At 42.8% G+C, this 21,828-nt stretch overlaps 1 protein-coding gene across 4 annotated transcripts in view; it reads right to left on the reverse strand.

Annotated features, from left to right (window-relative positions):
* Positions 1–21,828, reverse strand: part of LOC124304935 (uncharacterized) — a 63,365-nt gene that overhangs the window by 16,326 nt on the left and 25,211 nt on the right. For all 4 annotated transcript variants that reach the window (XR_006908293.1, XM_046763742.1, XM_046763740.1 and 1 more), the window contains exons 3-4: positions 17,283–17,453; positions 15,032–15,170 (exon numbers count right to left, since the gene is read on the reverse strand). Coding sequence is in view for 3 of the 4 variants with exons in the window: in XM_046763742.1 (XP_046619698.1) it covers positions 15,032–15,170; positions 17,283–17,453 (310 nt within the window). In the remaining variant the exon portion in view is untranslated. The remainder of the gene's footprint in view (positions 1–15,031; positions 15,171–17,282; positions 17,454–21,828) is intronic.

The following is a 21,828-nucleotide window of genomic DNA, read 5'->3' on the forward strand; positions in this document are numbered from 1 at the left end:
GTTGAATTCAAGCTCGGGAAAGAGGCGGCTGCTTATTTCGAGGGTCCGGCAGAGAATTGTGAGGAAACGAAAACTAGGACCACTAGGATGACTACGGCGAGGCCAAACGTGAGGGCGACGCAATTTCTACCGATCGTTTTTTTTTATCCTATGTTACATCCTCGATGTCATCTTCCCCAAGATATTAGGTACACTCTGCAGTTTATTCCAAATTGTTTCATACTTTTTCTTTACCTCATGGGTTGTTTCATTTTCTTTAACCGCTTGCGGAAATTTTTCTGGTTATTCCTACTTCAAACGGCTTGTGCGATTTGTGCTTTTTTTTTCCTCCACTGTAGAATGAAGTAATCTTAACGATAACCTAGGAAGGCTGGCCTGTTGACGAAAGACAAGAGAGGATTCTTACCTACACCCGAGAGAAGAGTGGTAGTGGGCGTAATTGTCCCACTACCCTGGGTCCAGGGGGTAGAAATGAATCAGCAAATTAAAAGGCGCGAAAAATTGTTCCTTCTTTTCGATTGGTTCGGCTTTCTGCAAATTATTGGGAGCCAATCAGGGAGTTCGTCAATATTTTTCCAACCTCTAAGGAAAACATTGTTCAATAAGAGACTTCCCTTCAATTTTTGCATTCGATTAACGCAGTTCTTCAAAATTCTCCCGCTTCTTCATCAGTAAAGTTAACCGTGTAATTTGCTAGAATTTTGTCACGTGAAATTTTTTCCTACGTCCCATTTAGGTTTTGCGAATTTACATTATTTTTTTTTTTTTCAAACTAGTTACATTTAAATTTCTATTTTAAATCAAATATTTGAACTCACCTTTTGTTATTGTGTTCTAAATCTAACCATTTTCATTTAATAAACACTTCGTTATTGTGATTTAAACTCTGACTCCGCAAATAATTAATTATCTAGATGGCGTGTGCTATCATCGGGCTTGTGATACGGGATTGCAAAACGATTCATAACGAGATGTGGGAATCAATTTAACGCGAGGAAAGTTGGTGGCAAATCATATGGATGTAGATTAGAACCTCGGTGAATGGATTACGCGGTAAAACAAGGTGCAGACGTTTCCCTGCTTTCACTCTCTCTCTCCTCGGGTTTCTTGGCTATCTGAAGGGCTGGGGCTAACTGGATTGCTGGTATCAACCGCAAACAATGGTCAAGACATTCGGCGGAAGACGCCGATTAATCCTGCCCAGCCAGGGAAATTTTCCACTAACTATTCACCGCGTGCTCGAGATTGTACGTCATCTCCGTGTTACTCTGCCCCATGTGAAGATCGCTTGGCGATCGATGACCGGCATGATGCAAACTAAATTATACCGCCAGCCGTGGGCCTTCGCTCGTTCAGGACGACGAAATGTTCTACTTCGTCCCTCGTTCCGCCTCCCCTTCGAAAATGTTTTCCTGTAACGGGTTTACGAAAGGGATCGATGATGCTGTGTGTAGTCTACGATGCTCAAAGATTGCAGCAGTGGAGGTGATAGTAATTTTCAAGAGCAACTTTATACCTGAACTATACCCAAGTGAATATGAGTTGGAGTGAAAAGGATTGCGGCCGCATATGCTATTGCTGGACTTGCTTCAGCGTGGAAATGTCAAGGCGAATCGATAACTCTGCAGCGCCGGCTGCACTCGGAATCAAAAACCAGCCACCGTTGTGTTCGGGACAGCGTCCAAATACCTCGTTCGAAATTCAAATCACATTGGACAGGTAGACCGTCACCACTGTCCACTTCCATCGGGAATTGCAGAACCACGCGCGAGTCCATCTGACCGCAATCCAGTTGAGCACGTAGAGAAACGCGGGTGGTCCGCGTTGTTGGGGTGGAGAGTGAGTAACGAAAGACAACAAAATGCGCACGCGAACCGTGCGTTACATCGACGTAGCTCTTTTTCCTTTTGCCTCTCGAACCTTCGATTAAAAGTACAACGGTCGGGTCCTCTTTCCCCAAGGAAACCCATTTCCGACCAAAGCCCTGCAGACGCTCGAATCGTTCTACAAACCAATACACCAGGCACATATGTACCTATTCGGTATGAAACATGCCGTTAACTGTTTCCAAGTTATCCGAACCTCGTATATTTCAGTTGGTCCCACCGGTGTCTGTAATTTATCTCGACCTACTTCTTTTGGCTATACGCATAGGTTAATTATTGACTCGAGGACCGACGGAAATCAATAATTGAATGCAGTTACCATCGAGTGCCGAGTTGTTTGAAAATTTTCCCACCCTCGTAACACTACGTCCAGTACCTGGATTTCGAAAATAATTCACACCGTCCATTCAAAATCCCCTACAGTGCCGTGGCAGCTAGAGCAGTGGTCCATGTTAATTATGCGGTATTGAAATCCGGATTCTGATGCAGTACTTGGTGAGCATGCAACTGATGATGTGGTAGGTACTCAACCCAGATTAAACCGGTATTTTGTCTGTCTTTAAATTCCGTTTTCATTATCAACTCAAACCTGGTGTTCTGATCAGATCACAGTTCTTTCGAAGTAACTTGACGGTATTCGTACTAAATCTGGGCAACGTTCTTGTAGGAATACCACAAATTATATCATCAGGGCAAACTGACGGGACCGCAATTAGGACGACGCAGTGAAGTTGGAACCACTGTAAGTAATTGGTAATTAGTAGCCGACTCTCCCTCAGCACGACGATGCCTTGAAGCTTCTCGCACCATCTCAACGCTTTTCAATATGTATTCGCACCCTATCAACTCACTCCGCAATGAGTAGAGGTGAAAGGAACGGCGCAACCGGGTCGATTTGGGGGACTGAAAAATAAGCTTGTCATGACCGACAGATTTTCCTTCCACTTCATAGTCACTGTGTGCAAACTTGGATGTATGTGTACCTTATACTTTACGCGGACGCTTTATACCGTAGTTTCTTTTCTAACTCTGATGAACTGCAACGCTTATACTACCTCATCCGATTTCTCCTTAACCATTGATTGTCCTAATTCGCCAACTTGAGGTGAACTCATATATATTTTTCGCACGGACTGGAGAACTGTTTAAGACGTATACACGGCTCATCTTTTTTGTTATTGTGTTCTACTCATTCCATCGTAAGATGAAGAAAAAGAGAGCGAGATCGTCTGAACTTAACAGCTCCGTGAATCACAGTAGCGATAAAAACTAAGTGCAATGAAACCCGGAGTGTTCAGACACATGTTCGTGATTTATACTGCAGCTGAAATTGTTGGTTTCAGAAATGAACGTGGGATAAGTTGAATTGGAAAGCCGTCGAGTGTCACGTGAGTTTTCGTCAGATGAAAAATAGTTTCTTTAACTCACGGTGATGCGTAGTAAATTGAACTACGTCTAGAAGTTGAACCACGTCTTGTTCGATTGTCAAACACCGGTAAGAATTATGCTCCTCGTCGCTTGGTCTCAATTTGTCAATGCAATATTGGCTTCTTCCGTCGCGGTGGCTTTCAAGGCGAGCTTACAGAAAAACGGCGTGAATTAAAGTGATCCTCTGCCAGGTGTGCCTGAAAATTCTTCATCTGAATTGTCACACCCGCTATGAATACTCCAACGATTTTGGGACGTTGAAACCTGGCAACTTATCGCAGTGGGTGATGAAACGCATTCGAATTTGAACAGGGCCCATTTAGAGTGTCAGTTTACACGACTTTGTATCCTACGTTCACGTTTCGCATGACGGTGGAGTTTACGGCATCCAAAGACCTGGCAAAATTACAATCCACCTTCCTCACACCTTGGTTGGCCTTTCCTCGAAATTCACCTCATGTATCCAAGTCCACACACGTCAGTCGATCGATGAGGTTCAACTGTTTGTCTACTCCAGAGGTGGAGGTGCTCGTTAACGAAGACGCAAGCAGCTACCGTCGCTTCCTCGTTATCCGCTACGTCGTTGATGTACCGCAAATATCCAACGCTACCACCGAGTCGAGAGCTTGGCATGATAATTTTTATACTCTCCTCATCTTTAATCGACTATTTGCCCGAAGCAACAACCTCACGAACCAGGCGAAGGCTGCAGAGGGCGGGAGATGTGGAATTTAAAGAATGGAAAAGTGCCGGGATTCGTGCAAACTTCTTGTGCACAGTCTATCGCAGGGACTTGAAGTATTGCTCGTAAAATCACTCACCTTACACGTAATTGCTTTCCAAAGTGTGACGGCGTCGGCTTTGTATGTAAGTGAGGCGGTAGCCACGGGCGAAACCTCGATGAACTGGGTTATTTAATAACCCTTATTCCCGTCTATTCTCTCGATCACCCAACGCGTTCTTACTGTCATCACACGGTCGATAGCCTGCTTCAAAAGCTTACTGTCAACACAACTCCGATCGAACCACCGTGCATCCAACCGCTCTGTACGCGTCAGCCATGCGATGCATGGTGGAATCGATACCTACAATACCGCACAGAGACACGCTCGCTCGACAAAGGGGTTAATTATGACTGTCCTCTGATATGTAGCGACGTTGTGCTCTATTGTTACCGAAGGACTGCCACTCGCTGCTATCAACAGCCTTTGGCCTTCACGCTTTGTTAAAGGGTTCAATTCTCCGCGAGCTTTCGTTTTGCGGAAACGTAAGTACAGTGTCTGTAGACTACTTCATACTGTCTATATTATCAATATTTGGACGCGGGTTGCAGCTGCTGTAACTGAGATAAACTCAGGTCAAGATACAACAAGTCATAAATGAAAGACGCTTATCAGTTGTAAGCCATCCACGGAGGACGTCTATCCGACTTTGCAAGGATGCTTTGACACGATGAGAGGTAAACCATGCCGGCAGTGCATCTATAGCTTTATTCGGAAGATGTCTACTTAAAAGTTTAAACAAACTTTGTCGGAGAATCAGACAAACACAATCTCATTTTTTATATACGTACAATGTTACTGAGAGAACAAAGACGTTTCAGAGTGATTCCGCAGAAAGTTTGCGTTTACCTATTTGCTGGAACTTCGTTCAGTCGAACTTTAGCAGTCATGGAAGCTCAACAAAGTCGAAAGGACGTGATCTCCAATTCTCCACCTCTCATTATTTATCACAAGACGACGATTGTTTCTTGATTAAATTTTTTCGTCTGGCTGAATAATCCCCCGAAGGTTTGTCGTCGACCCCCCCAATTAGTATCGTTGACGCTTATTCTGTGCAGTGTTAAATTGATTGAGTGAATAATGCCACGAGCGATACCGCGACTTTTTCTTTTCGCCTCGTTTTTTTTTTATTACCGCTACGCCGCGCACACAATCATACCATTTCACAAAAGTAACATCAACACCAGTGGAATGGGAGAGAGTCAGGTTTATTATATTGTTGTGACACGTTCGCAAGCTCACGCAAGGCGTAGCTGAAATCAAAGGTTACCTTCGGCTGAAAACTCTTCTGTGAATACGACGTGAACCGGGCAGAACCTAATGTCACTTTCTACCGTCTATCGGCGATATCAAGGGCGCTTTGCTCCCCTCGGACCTCTCCGCGCACATATCCAAAGCGACAAGAAAACGACGCGATAAGGACTTCGCCCCAAACTATCGCCGCTACTTTATAGGTCGGCGAGGTCGCACCCCTATCGCGGGATGTGAATGCGTATGTGCGAATTAACGTATGTCGTGGTGGATGTAGCAGGTAACGATAAGCGATGGCGGTGATAATTACTGGGAAATTCTAACAAAGGGTGGTTACGTAACAGGGACGAGAGAAAGTGCGGCAATTATCAGCTTGAGTAAGCAGGAAAAAAATTCCCTCTCAACCTGGGTCCGGTGATATTCATCTCCGTGGAATTCTCATTGTACTTGACGCAGTGCAGCGTGGTGGGAAATTTTTCATGAGACACAGTTGTTTTGTGAACAGCTTATGTTACGTCCGTATAATACAGCAGCAAATTGTTTTTACAAGGCAAAGGTCTTTGTATATCCATAAACATATGCGTAATCGGGTGGATGAAAAATTGTTGTTCAAACTTCATTGGGTTTTTATTTGAAATCGATTCGATTCTTCTCTCTTTTTTTTTCCGTTTCTTTTGAGCAACGTGTACCGTATTTTAGGCTTATCGTGATACGGTTACGTTTACAATGTTTGTTTGTGTTTTATTGAGTTTTTTCCATCATGTATACATATTTATCCTCCAATCCATTTCAAGGAAAAACATTTCCGCTGAAATTAATCGAGAGAGGAGAAGTCTCGTTGAAATATCCTCCATACTTTGTCGGCGGAATTGTCTGCCAAACCCCCGAGGCTTTGGCGGTAGGTGGGGGGCACTTCGAACGTTGCAGTGCGAAAACAGCAAATCCGAACGAATCGAGTAGGAGCTTCAGATTTATCTGAATCGCGTCTTATCGCGAGGCGGCAGCGCGCGGCATGGGTTACAGGTAAGTCGGGGTTCGTCGCATTGCAGGCACGGTTCCGGTACTTCCTCGATCAACTTCCGGCTGATCGAAGAGGGTGAATGGGGCCCTCGACTCTCGGTCGGTCTGACGTGGTAAGCGCATCACGGAAATTTTCATCACGTCAACTGTAAATCACTTATCTGCACCCGCAAAAAGATTTGATCTCAGTTATTATCTCATGCCTACGTATTTTACCAAAGAGTTACACCACGCTACCTTTCACCTTATCGCTAATTTTCCAGTTTCGAATAAACCGCGCGTGTAACCTCATCTGCAGATCCCCCAGACAATGGAACTCTTTCATCCATCGCCTCTTTATGCGTATGTTACATATTCTACACTTGACAGTAAGAGCTAACCGTATTTTTAACCTGCGGGTGTAAAGATTTCCTTTACATAACGTGCGCAGAGGCAACGGTGAAAGTTAGCAGACTGAACGTCCGACCGCGCATGTGCGAGCTTTGACTTATTTTCATGCAGGCTCAAGATTCACTCTTGTTGGTAAAGCAGTGCGATTTTGACCTTCGATCGGTACAGCAAGGACAGACACACATACATACACTAACTCTAACATAACTCACGCGTACCCACAATAATACCAATTGGGACAAAACTCTTATAGCTGCATAGCTCATGCTACTAATTGTCATCTGTGGATAGAAGAGACTAATCAAATTCGAGAAACCAATACATTCTTATACTCAAAACCTACACACTGCATAAAAGTTCTTCCATTTTTTCGATTCACATTTATTTTTCCCCCATTCAAGAAATATACCAGCGAAAAAAATGCGTGTAAATCGCGGTTACATCTGCCTCTGTAACAACATGTACAGGACTTATTAGGTGCGTCCCGACGTCTCAATTCCAAGAAAACATTATCGCCTTGAAGTTGTGCACATGCCGGAAAGCATCCTATACCTGCGGGTACGTGCCAAGATAAAGGTATAAGCTATAGTGTCTAAACGTGCAGGGAAGATGAGCGAGACCCGTATTAGACGCAACAAAAAGTTCGACCACCGTGACTTGACCTCTTATATGCCGAACCCGTGGCACAAAGGTTAACCATCTTGAGGTTTGGATCCAAGGCGCGGTATTGTTATTGACAAAAGAAAGGTCATTTGAGTAATTTAGGTTTTCCTTTTCTCTTTCTGTTCATTTTTCTGGGAGCAGCGACACAGCCAGCAGCCACCGATTTTAGGGATCCACCAAGGTCATACGAAGATATATCTGTCACAAGTGCGAGGAGGTGATAGCACGCGGCTCGTCCTCATCGTTCGGGATCAGCTCGCGGCTTCGTGGCAAACTGAAGAGAGCGCTACCAGCGCAAATATGCGAACGTGTTCGAATCGGTTCGGACCCAATCGCAGTGGACACTCCAGGGATGGACGCGAGAATTCGCGTACCTCTGAGCATCGGCTGGGAGTTGAGCCGCTGCTGGATGCGTGGTTTAAAGAATATGGATATAAATGGTGCACACCAACTCCCGAGGGAACCCCTCTCGCCAAATCGTTATTCGCCGTACGTATACATATCTCTTCCATGTATGCACATACGGAGAGGCGTCTATACATAAGCCGCCTCATGTACATATGTGCACACGTGTACGCCTCCAGTGCGCCTAGGCCAGAGGGACTTGACTCCGAGGTTGGGTGTCCGATACCCCTTCTCCTTCATCCTACCAACCTCTCCTCCCTAACGTGGAGAGAGCGTCGAGAGAAAATCAATGGGGAATCATCGCCGATGGAGGTCTCTACACTACGCGGTCGATCCTGAAGGGATACGAAGCGGCGAGGCGAAACGGGGCAAGGCGGAACAAACGGGATACTAAGTAAGTTTACTCGTAGTCCCAGAGTCTTAATATCTGAGTGACTGTGTGTGTTCATGTATACCTGGAATTTTTGTCAAAACTCACCACTGAACGACAGTAGACAGCCAACCGAAGCTACAGTCTGAGTACGGAACAACACAAAATGTAGCTCCGTTTGCTCCGGTTGACTACACCGGTGAATAAACATTAACCAGCAAATAAACAAACTGCAGAAAATTATACCTTTGCATAGTGATTTTAAGATGGTTGTTTAATCGCTGGTGGCATTTCTCAAGTGTTCATTCAATGGTGTATTTATCCTGTGTACTCCTGGCGTTGGGTGGTGCTTTTCACATAAGTGAGGAGAGGGAAGGAGGAGGATTTAATCGGAATATACCGTTGCAAACTGGCCGCTCCTCAAAGTTGCCCCCCCACCCCTCTTCACTGCCCCAATCTCAACTCCGATTCCGCTTCCATCTCCCACTGACTTGGCAATTAGCCTCGGCGCGTCGACACTGCAGAGGACAGGAGGAGTGAAGGGACTAGGGGAATGAGGTATATACGAGGAAGAGGAGGCGGAAGGGATAAGGGTGGCTCGAGATAACGACAAATTCAGCAATCATCGCGCGATTAATAGATAGTAAACAGTGCCACGAGGTGGAGTTGACCCTCGTAAACGGACCCTGAGGCTGAAATTCGGTGAGAATAAAACAGCTACTGTTGTGTCGGTATACTGGGAAATCCAATCGGATTTTACCCCGTCTATACTACAATATGTTTATCGACTAGTTCCAGCATGCTTGGGTACAGCAACAACCTGCACCGTTGAGCGTACACTACGTCGAGTTACATATAGAACAGACCAGCTATACAAGCTGCCTGATGCCTCGTGGGTTACAGGCGCGAAAAGGTTGTCTTAACGAGGCGGCGAACTCGCGATAATCACAGGTCGACTAATTCGTGTATCGATTACGCCCTAGTTGATGTTATTCCGCTTTCATCGCCGCAACAACCCCTTGACGCGAGAGCGCTATAGCTAACGCTAAACTGGATTTTTGTATTTTTTGTCATCTTTAAGATGGGGTGAAAAAACACCTGATAATATAAGTGAATTTCCATCGTGGAATAGAAAAGAGGAAACTTGAACGTTATGGGGAAGGAGACGCTGAGAGGAAACGGACGTACCATCGTCGTTAAAGTCTGTCTCTTGACCCGAACCTCAAACTCTTACCTCTCAGATTCTCGTTCCCCAATTTTCGCAGAAGAGGGAAAGGAATCGATTCACCGCTAGATAGAAATCTGATTCCTACCCGGAAAAATAATATTAGAGATGTACAAATTCTTCCTTTCACGCGCTCACGCGTGCAGCACGCAGGCGTTTCTTTCCCTTTTTTGATATGACAAGACCCTTCAGAATTCAGACGCTACGCTCGTGATCTTTACGCCTTGAACTTCGTCGCTAAGAAATCTAACAAAGAACTGCACGCTTTTCATTTATAATCATCGTGGTGAGTCCTCATCTCTTACTCATGAGTGGGATTCCGTATCACTCCGTCGTGCAGTTGATAACTGCGTCTCTTTCTCTCAATGCCCGACTACCATGCCTATTTGCTCGACAAATCCAGGCTCTTAACTCATCAGGGTACTCCTCGTGGAAAAAATGGAAGATAAGAACACCGTTGTAATTTCCAAATTGCACGGTTCGAGGAGTAGGGTAGTTTACACAAATGAATATCAAGTCCCGACTGCAGAAACATCCCGAACTACTAGACTAGACTCTCCGTTTAAACACAATCGGACGATTTAGCCTCGGCATAACAGTCATCGCACAAAAAAGAAACGGAACGAAAGAAGAAAAAAAAAAAAAATGATCCTCGGAACAAAAGTTTCACGGTTCGCGGGGTAAGTAGAGTATGCGAGGTACACGTCAGATGGAATGTGGAAATAATTCATGAGACGGGTTTCATTTAATACTCGCGTTGTTTGTTTCTTCTGAAGTCGAAGTTGATCATTTGCATGAGAATTTTATTATACAAATACATATATCGCTTTAAACTCGGCGGCAAAAGTTAGCCGAGACGGTGGATCTGTAGTCTTGAGGGTTCAGGAACACCGCAGTCTACGTCTTACGTCATTAGTTGATTACCTGAGATGAAATGGGGTTTTCGTATATACGGCCCAGGCAGACCAACGTTAGAGAGATGCAGGTATAGCTGCGGCCATGACCGTGTTTACCAAAGTCTAAAAGTGGCGAAATTCAGTTACAGTTGGAATTATGAATTTATCTAATTACATCTTACCAGTCCCTCTCACCATTTTCCGTCTCTTGTACCCATCTGCCTCAGGGTCGCCGTTACGCTGCCACGTAACCAGTATTCCGGACCGTCTAATTGCGTTTGTTAATTAAGATCACGATCGCTATCGCCCAAGACTTGCCCCTTACTCGCTAGCTCTTGAATATCTACCCTTGCTTGCTATCCCACTTGCTCCTCTATCTCTCTCTCTCTCTGATTTTCTCCAGATGCCACCTGCCGAGGCGAGCTTGGTCCAAAGACCGTAACCTGCGGTAATAATCTGCAGCCGTCAAATCGGCGACCCAAACACGAATTAAGGGAAGGAAAGTAGTCAACGCAAATTGGCGATCTGTTGAATTTCGACAATTCACTGCTTCCTTCCTTACATATTATACCGCATGACCTGTGAAGCAAGAGTCTTGGGCTTCTCCTCACATCGCTTTATACGCCCGATATGAGCATTGTTATACTAAACGGGCAATGAATGGGAGACGGAAGATTCCTCTTTGCGGAAGAGGGAGAATCTCATAACGAGATTACCTCGAGGTAAGTACAAGATTTATACTTATAATATTGAAACTAAGAAGCTGTACAAATATTGTTTCATATCTCAGAAGTACCGTGATTGAATTGTCCCGCTGCCTACCGACAGCTTTACAAATGCAATTCAACTCGCAAGGAAACAAATCGATATTCTCCGTTGTATGTATATGGATGTACCTTGTTCACGATTCGGAGAGATGAGAGGCGGTAAAAATGGGTCAATTGTTCCGATAAATATTCAGCCAGCAAATTCAATAGCATATCATTCGTATTGCGTTAACGGTTATTGAATACCTCTACATACTTTCCACCTGATATGTGACAGGTCAAAGGGGAACAACGGAACACGAGCACGAGGATTTTACAAATCAATTCGGTATACTGGAAAACGGTATGATGCATATATTCATCCATCGTCATCATTTCACCGCTCACAAAGCTCATAAAGGATGCGAAAGAAGCTCCGGGCCTTTAAAAAGTGCTTGACCGAGTGTGAAATAACACAGGTCGACAAAAACAAATTTTTTTTTTTTGGGGCAGGGTGGTGAGTTTATATTCGAATTAATGAATTTTGATTCTACACATCGAATAATAACCAAAATCGTCATTTGGTACTCATAAAGTTTGTTTTTGTCTTTTTCACGTTATTACATAAAGTCTTGAAGTTTCGGTTGATAGTAGTTACAAGCAGCCGGTAGCAGAACGTTGAAGTAAAAAAACAAACTTCATCCCGTAATATTATATCATCTTTTATTAGTTACGTGGAAGGAATGAAAATTTGACGTCTAGAATCCAGACTCGAAATTCGTATTGACATGTGCAATCAATTTGCATCTCTTTCCCGAAGCATCTTATAATAGCCGGGGAAGGTTTTGCAGAGCTGTTTTCCGTCTGCATGAGATTCCGCATTGCAGTGGCTCGCTGCTTCCCGATTCACGGAGTGGCTATACCTGCCAACATCGGACAGGTATAACGAGCCGAAGCGTTAATTTCCCTCATCTTTTGGTTTCCCGCTCTTTTCACCCCCGCTTGGCCGGTCGATGGGGCGCTGAGTGGTAACCCGATTTAAGGCAGGCGAGTCGGAGAGCTCAGGTGGCGCGGACGAGGAAGAGTAAAAAGAGACGGTTGGTCGGCCCGAGCTCGGTCGAGACTTGAATTATCGAACCGGCGCACATAGCGCGTTGACGTCACCCACCCACTGCCCCAGCCGCCAACCCGACGCGAAACGCTGCAGTCGAATCTCACGCGCAGCCAACTCTTGATCATTACGACATGCTCCGAGCTACGAGCTCATCCGTTCGCGCGGAATATCAACCGGCCGTGCTTGCTGCACGCTTGCTAAACTATCACGGACAGCCGGTCGTCCAACTGGAAGGTAAATATAATTGGATAACAGACACGCTTACCGGTCTCAGAAGACGTTAAGTGCATACTTTTGGATGGAAAAGTGGCAACGTCCGAAAGCTCGATTTTTCATCCTAAACAATCACGATTGACTTGGCTATATACAAGATTGTAAAGTGATTTTTTGATCCGTGAATGATGAAGCGAGTCCTGAGCTTTAACCTAATCAAACATCATTGATGAGTTGATATGAATGCTTGGATGAAATTCCAAGAAGCTTCTGTGGGCTGGAGAAGCTTGAGTTGATATCTAAGACAGGACTGGCACATTCTATGATAAGAATGGCATATATCATTCAAATATTGTGCGTATCACATTTCATTTGACTGTGGAGTTGATAACAATACACTGCAAGAAAATCTTTCAACACGTATTAGCAAGTCGAGAAGCTCGTTAGACTTCCTTGGTAAAACAGATCCTCAAAGTTTTCCTGAACTTGATTTGACGCCGGCTCATCCTGCGAGGTTGTAAAGCAGTGACCATGTACTGCACTGGAGTTGAAGGTGCAGCAACTAATGAATGAGGTATTTGAGTTGAATTTGGACAGGATATAGAGATTAGAAGGTGGTTGTAATCTCGGTGATCCGCTAATGGATGATTCTAGGAAATGGCTTGAGTGAATTGGTATAACGGTGTGAAGCGTGAAATGGAGGGAACTGTATGCCTCCGGATGCAGCGTGCGGGGTTCAGGAGAGTGAGAGCGAGACAAGCGATAGTGCTGTGAAGACAAAGGCATAAGCCCTCACGGTGGATCAAAGTAATTTCCAACAAGGCACGTAGTAGCCTCGCGACGTGGAAAGCTCGCCTTTTCCTCTCTTGACTAAATTTTACGTTATACTCCATACGCGCCCCGTTCCTCGAGAAAAGGGGCGAACGAGCACCAATTGACATTCCGTGCGACGCGTGAATAAAGTATACCAAGAGTTGCTGCAGAGTAACGTGTGTGCGCGTACGTTTTTCCTAGATTCACATCAAGAACCATGGCCTGAAGGCGAGGGATGGATGCAGAAGAGAGACTTCGACGGGATCTAAAATCCAACCACCCACTCCGTCACTGCTCCATGATTTGTCGATAAAACTCAGCATCAGACCGTGATCATTTATCACCCGATTACACGCGTTGATATGTACCGCTAAGTTCAATACCAAGCGGGAAGACCGATCGCCGTTTCTCCGCGTCCTTCAGCTGGAAAACAGATGTGCCTGCCTTACAAGTTAGAAATATGCTGACGCTTTTTCTGGGACTTCCATTACCAGATGAAAAGTGATTGTGTCACCGGAATAGGACGGACAATGAACGTGTCGTGTGGATTATGATCCTTCATCCTATTCCGATGACACGTATCGTGGGTGACAATGTCGAATGGAAATGGATCCGCGGATGGACGATATGGGCGAAGTGTAATAAGAACGGGCGCCTGCAAATCTTCGTCAACAAATTAACATTGACTGGTTTATAAATACATATAAAATTTCATGAGACTTTGATGTGCTACCGTATACAGTCGGAAGGACCTATGAACGCGTCTCTTCTCCTTCAACTCTAAGGCACTCTTCCGAGGACGGGAAAAAGGTTCCTTCGAGCTGTGATCGAGGAAGCTGATTTCAGTCTAAAAATGACGGAAAGTTCAGGACCCCGATCAGAGCGTCCCTAGATGACTTCTGACTCGGAGACCCTCGGTTAGGAACTCTTTAATTTCTATCCCCTGTTTCCGTGAATTGATCAGAACGATCACGAGGGAATCGAAGTCGTCGAGAGAGCGTTCCCATTTAATTAAGGAAACGTGCAGCTGTATCTGTTGCCATTATACCAATGTATACATGTATACAACACAGAGACAGCTGCTGCAGAGGCGGGTTGGTTGGTTGGTGGAAGGTAGGGAGAGTGTATCTCACTGCAGAAGTGCCAAGAACCAGCCCCTTCAACCAGACACACATATACACAACATGGTGGGCGGGGTATGATAGCATTTAATTTCGCCGAAGAACGAGCACCGCCGAAATACACAACCAACTTTGATTGAATCGCCACTCTTCGGGTATTATATACGTATATACATGTATACACATTTGTATCTCCAACTTTGATATTGCCTACTTGCTGCGACTCGAGGATACTGCCTGTCTCAACCACCATTCGTGCGGCGAAGGGTAGTTTTCGAAATTACTTACCCACTTCGTGCCGTCTATCTAACTACCACGTTACGATTGATCATCGTATGAAAGCAAGGTCTTCCTATAGATTCCACTAATCAGCCGTCAACGGCTGTCGAATTCCGAGCACCGTGTCGCAGTAGAAAAACGGTGAAGTTAATCCGTCCCGGAGAGACCACATCGGTTAATTTTAAAGACCACTTTTTAAATGGTTTATAAAGTTAACCCAGAGTTGGTCCCGGCTCAGTTTCGTTGGTGCAGTCGGCAGAGGCGAGAGAAGAAAACGAATAAGAAGAAGAAGAAGAAAGAACAGGAAGAACAATTCCAAGAATCACCGCCGGATGTTTCGTCGACAAAAGAAAGGAAAGCTCGGTGTTTTCCGTGAGAAAAACTGCATTACGCAAAGGAAACAGGAACGTATGCTGCAACCCCACTCACCTACTTTCCATTCTGCATTTACCGTCCCTGGCTTTGCAGTTCGTCTTGAAGTCGTCGAAGAGCTTGACGCAGGTCTTGCCTCGCTGACAGACGCTCAACGCGTGGTTGCATGTCGGAAGTGGCTCCACCGGAAGCGGATCTGCAACAAGAATCGCGAACTCAAGTACGATAACTTCAGCTTGGTTCTTACTCTCCGGTTTTTTCCGGGACAGCCCGAAGCTAAAATGTGTGAGAACTGTTGTGTGCAAGGATGATGTCGCGGTCGGTGAGCCTCGTACGACGATCCTTTGTTCCCTTGGGAACCGCGAGTCGGTCGGGTGGAAATGGAAGTGGAAAAAGTGCATCAGGAATTATCCGCAATTGGGAATCGTTGGAACGTTCAAAAGCACTCGGAGTCGATAGAGCTCTGCCAGCAGCGGAGGAAAAGGAACGATAGCAACGTGGCTGTACGATTGAAAGCCTATCGCGTCGCGCTTCTTTCGTTTTCTATTCGATTCCGGTACGAGGAGACGGCTTCTCTCTTTCTTTCCTTCTCACTATCCCCAACTGTTCGCGCGGGCCAATAACACGCGACGGTGCATCGATCGGGTGATCCTCGATCCTTTATCAAATTTAAAACTGGCCTCAGGAGTCGCCCTCTTTCTTCAGCCGAGCCGAGAGTATATTGGATAGTTTCAAATTAGGGGAACGTTTTTTTTTTTTTATCTTAGCTTGAACAAGGCTGAAACGTCAGTTATTACCACAAAAAAAAAACTTCTCCCGAAGCATGATGTACTAAAGTTTTTTTAGCTCAAGTCTAAAAAGGAAGTTGTCCCAGGTCGATGTCTACGATTTGATTTCTTTTGTAATATGTAGTAATAAATTAAAAACTAAGAGCGACACGCATTTTTTTTTTATCTGTCGTTAAACACTTTACGGGGCCGAAACCACCCTCCAAAGTAAGGCATGTCAAGGGGCGATTTGGCAGTTTCACCCACAAGAGTATAATATTTTTTAACCAATCCAACTCGAAGAGTTTTATCATAACGAGAAATGAAAAATGTTATTTTCTCAATAGAAAAAAAGGCTACCAAATCGCCCCTTGACACGTCTTACTTTGCAGAGTGGTTTCATCCGCTTAAATTGTTTAATGGCAGATAAAAAAAAGAAAAAAAATACGTGTGGCTTAGTTTTTAGTCTACTGTAACGTATTACAAAAGAAATCAAATCGGAAAGATCGAACTGGGATAGCTTCCTTGTAAGAGGTGCCTGAAACCACATGTGACTCTTTTGAGCTAAAAGTCTGATATGTACTTCGTAAGGATTTTGGTATCGGCTTTCAGCCGTAAAAACATATCGTCCTAATCTAAAACAGTTCGAGAATACATGTATATGTACATTTGTACAACTAACAAAGAGCGAATATGGGCATAACCTACATGACATAGCGCTCCAGGTATCTTCGTACAATTGCTTTACCTACAGTTTGCCGGAAAAATATTTCGTTGACTCGCGCTCGCGTTTTACGACAGCTGGCTGTATGTGTACCTTGAAGAAGAAAAAATAAAAATAAAAGGAAAGGAAGAAGGAAAACAATTGTATTTGCTATTGTTTGAGCTGAAATAAGAGGCCGTCGTAAAGTTGAGTTGTAGCTACGCTTGACAATCTCCGTAGGTGATAGTTTTGCTCAAGGTTTCTAAGGAGATTAATCATTTCGAGGGGGTTATAAGAAATAAAAAGAAGAGAAAATAGATAAAATAATACTCCCACCTTCTATGATCGAGGATAAATGATTACAGGGCTATCGGTTCATCGCGCCGCTGGTAACAATTTTAGGAAATCGTGAGGGACGCGATATGTGGGCAAAAATAAGAGAATTAACGAAACAACGAGCCGACGGCTGCCAGCTCAGTTCTGATGAAAAGAGTGTAGAGATACAAAACACCGGGGGATGAGAGTTAAGCCCGATTTCATTCGCCCTTTGTGCTTTCTCTTTCTCCCTTTGGTGCGCTTTTTTCTATTGAAAACGAATGGAGCGGTTTAACGAGAGCCGATACTTGCACATAACATTCGGGAGGTGAAATGTAGGTACGCGAGATCGTTCTCGAGGATAAGAGAATCACTGCGAGCGAGGACGAGGCAAGGGATTTAGGCGAGCCCGAAATCTTTGAAATTAAAAAACCACCGGCTACCCTCGTTCGGTAGTTACGAGGGCAACGTTTTCCGAGGTGAAACTTTTTCGAGGCTGTGAGTCGTTCGATTCAATCCCCACCTTTTTTAAGAACGTAAACGCACGGATGATCGAACAGGAAGTCCCTAAAGCTGTTGCATTCCGGATCGACGTGCGGCTCTCGACACAGGCATGTCGGTTTGAAGAATGGAAAGGCTTGCAGAGTCACCAAAGCCGCTTGACACTTCGGGACAGTCACCGTCGAACAGGCAACTGAAACAGACAGAATAGGCTTTCAAACTCCTCGTATAATTCACGATTCTGACCAAGTCATTGCAATTTTTCACTTGAGAAGATTGGTCGGCCATACACTGAGAGAAATTTTTAGTTCCGGTTACCGCTCAGTCCTTAACTATTTTCATTTTTCACCACAATCGAAAAATATAGTTCTAGGTAGGAAAATGAAAATTAGTTTTCTAGCTGTTACCGGAAAGTCTAGTATCCGTTACTGTTCTTTCTCATTACGATCACTGTTACTATATTTTCTTGCAATTGTTGCGAAAATTTAATGCTTGTGCAACGATAAATCGATGTTAAAGCCTTGTTTAACTAAAAAAGTTGAGTAAACCGAAGAAACTGATTTTGCGTTGCAATTATCAAAAAAGGATTGACGATAGCGCAAAATGGTTACGCCTACCTCGTTTTTCGTAATTCCAACAATATTCGAACAATTTTTTTAAACGATACCTGTTTTACTGAATTTTTCTAATTACTGTAACAAATGAAATTTTTATCAGTGTAGCTTCATGATTGTTTAAAATTTCGTAGATTCGTTCGATTTCATTCTGCGGTGGGTCATTTCAGTAAGAAGACGATTTTCTACAAAATCACTGAAATAGATTCACTTTTTTCCTCAAACTAGTAGCGAACATGATAAGCTGCTCTAGTATTTCAATGAACTCGCAGAAGATCATCTTCTGAACAAAATCAGCCATCGCAGAGTGAAATCTAACGAGTCTACTGGATTCTTAATCATTTCGAAACGATTTGAAGTGAAGTATCAATATCTAAATTTTCGTTTATAATTCCAATATTATCTGTGTATGTATTTTTTTTTTTTAATTTAGTATCTTACGAACATAACAGTCTGAGAATCATTCTATAATTTACCACCATCTCGTATAATTAAATTAATAAAACGTATCGACTTTTCGCCAACAAACTCTTCATTACGCTTCGGTAAAATGTTGAAACCTGCATGTTTCTTTTTAATTTCTTTATTTCCTTTTTGCTCTTTTAATTTTTTTTTTTCGACAAAAAATGAATCACTCGCCGTGAGAGATTAATGGATCAATTGTTTCCCTTCTCCGACTGGATCATTCGACAGCTGTTTGTGCTTTTGTTTTCTACTTTTCGAACGTTTTGTGCATACGTAGACACATTCGTACAGACCTAATTCGCACTGTTTAGTTGAACAGGCAATTTAAAAAAAAAAATACAATTTTCTCTTAACCCGTATTTTCGAACTGTTGCCCAGCCGATGTATTACACTATTTTTGGCTCTTTCTTTTCCCTCTTTAATTTTTCTTTTTGGTATTTTTCACGCTCACTCGAAAAAACAGCCGGCCGCAACGTTTTAATTGTGGCTGAAATTTCAACCCCTTTCAACGTCCAGCATTATTATTTTTATCTTTCACTTTTTTCCGTTATACAAATTTTTTTTTCACTCATTTCAACATTGATTTCATACTTTATTCATTCTAATTGCGCCGTCAAGTTACCCGACTGCTCGCATATTTTGAGTGATTTTTTTTTTTTTCTTTTTCTTTTATAATTCTCATTCCGCACGTTTGGCAAGTAAAAATTCCATGTAACACACAGATTGCAATCGACCTTCTTTTTAGCTTACAATCATATATATATATATACATATATATATATATATATATATATGATATATATATATGTATGTCAGTGATGTATGCATATGTCGAGTTTCATGTTTATTCGCGCTAAACATTTGCGCTTCGCGTATGAAAAATTCCAGGGAGAAATTGTCTACAGTAATGTTCATTAGTGCCTCGGGCTTTCGGCTAACTTGTTTTCGGTCCGAAAAAAAATGCAAGTTCGTTTCTATACGAATTATATGACAATGACTTACCAATCTTTCACGTCGGTTGCATCGCCAGTAATCGTCACATAATTCGCATAGAATCGAGTTCGCATTTTGCTTCGGACCGAAAACAAGTTAGCCGAAATCCCGAAGTATTAACGAACATTACAGTACACAAAGCTCGTTTGTACAAAGTCACGAACCTGGATAATCCGGACAATCTTGTTCCCGGGAAATTACATTCATCAATTCGCAATTTTCATTCCCATGGTTTTTATCCTGACGTAAGATATACCGCAAAGCTGTGATAAAAAGATGCGATACATAATGTTGACGGAAAAATTTTCAACCCAAGCTACAATAAAAATGTGACGTTCAAATGTACATTATACGTATGTATTCAAAATGGCGAGATAGAGATTTGCCTGCGGCGATTTTTTTAACGAAGATGCAATAATAAGAAGAGGCAAAAAAAAAAGACGGATTCATTGAATTCAGATATATATTTGAATATCTGAGCCCGGCGGGTATGAAAAATTTGTTTTAAACACCGGCCTCTGAAACTCGTACAAGGATAATTCACGCACATAGATACGTACACATATTGTTATAAAATATATATCACGCAGGTTCATGCATAAAGGATTTCCGGACTTTTTTCAGTCCGAAGGTCGGCTGCTGGGTGTCTTCCGGGAGAGGGATTTTCGGGGGTTGGGAAGTTGGCGGTATGTATAATGCCAAAGCGGGTAACAACATCTGGTCATACTTGATTAGCATCCCAAACGCCGAATTCGTAATCACTCGTTTTGCATATACGCAACTATATACGTACGTAGTATAAAGTCCCTTGACTTTCTTCTCGTTAAATTTTCACCCCCTCTTTACTCCGTCCTCCTTCGCCGCGCAATGCGTTCAAACTTTCGCGATAAATCTTGCCCAGCGCGTTCAAAAAGCAAGAAGGAATAAAAAAAGAAAAAGTAAAAGGGAAAAAGTACGGTAGAAATTGAAAAGGGATCATCCCCAGTGTCAAATTAAGGGCGATGCGACGACCGCGAGATTTGATTTTCAACGGTGTAATTCGATTTTCACATTTTAATCCTTTATTGCTTCCAACTCTGCTCTGACCTTGTGCTATTTTTCTCAAATTTCTCGTGTCATGCTTAATTGTTTCATTCGTTTTTTTTTTTTTTTTGTATCATTTCCCTACCTATCCCTCGCTTTTTCTCTCTCAATCCCTGCTGTGTGCTTTACGCGCCAATTTTCGAGAAAACTGTACATCAGAGTTAGAGGCAGAAAAAATCGTTATTGCCTCCTATTCCCCCCCCCCCCCCCCCCCTCCATCTGCACCCTGGTGAATCTGTTAAATCTTGCCTGACATCGCATATATGCTGGGTTATATTACAGCCAGCTGGTCTACCTCTCGAAATCTCGGCTCCGTGAAAAAATTCCAAGAAGCGTCTAAATCGACTTACCGTTTTCTCATCTAAATAAGACGCGGTGATGGATAAAAAAAAAATACAATTTTTACTCGGTTACTTTTTTTTCCCCCTTCATCCCGATAGATTTCCGAACAAGTAGTTTTTCGGAGACACGAACAAGTTGGTGAAATTTTAAAATTTTCTCGACTGACGTGAAATTTCTTCCACACGTGTCTGTAAAATTTTACGATACGATAATTTTTCTGTCTGTTTACGATTGATTGTATTCACCGAGTTCTCGGATATTGATTTTAGAAATTATTTCAATTTCATATTTTGTTTGTTGGATGAAAAAAGAACCTTCGAAGTTATTCCAAAGAGGAATTTTAATGCTTGACGAGATTTTTTTTTTTGAATATAATGTACGACGTATAAGATCTGAAAAGATCGCCGTGGGATTCAACGCAATAATTTATAGGTACTTACAATTAAGTTACCGTGCAGCGAAAAGTTGGGTATAAGAAACGTATTTTTCACCGAAGAAAGAAAGTAACGTACGAGGTTGGTGAGTCAAGAATCATTACTTCTCACTTATTTCAGTAAAGTAAAACAAAGTAGTTGAGAAAAAAGTCCATCAATTCTTAATTTCAAATCTTTTATAGTCTTATTTTGTTTAGAAGACTATTATCTACAATCCTGCTAAAGACCTCTTTTCATGATGTTGGTATCTATAAATATTCAAGTTTTCAAGATTGCACTAACATTGAATCTGATTTAACAAAAATCTACCAAATTCCCAACCATTTGACATAGATTCAAAATGAAAAATTTCTATACCTAAATTCTTGTTTACAATTATATTTATTGGTTTTCTACCAGCTAGTACGAATTATATACAAATTTAACGTATTTTCAATGTCAAATTATCTCGTAGATAATCGATCAATCGCGTATGATATTGAATCCGCAATCTAAACTGAAAAAATAACCTTTGTACAAGTGCATGATACATTCTATTTGATTGATGATTTGTTTGGTTCAAATGAGACGTAACAGAATCTACTAAATCAACTCAGATCAATGCAATGGTTACTCGATTCTATTCTTCTGTTCTAAC

This window comes from Neodiprion virginianus, chromosome 5, assembly GCF_021901495.1.
Source record: "Neodiprion virginianus isolate iyNeoVirg1 chromosome 5, iyNeoVirg1.1, whole genome shotgun sequence".
NCBI lineage: Eukaryota > Metazoa > Arthropoda > Insecta > Hymenoptera > Diprionidae > Neodiprion > Neodiprion virginianus.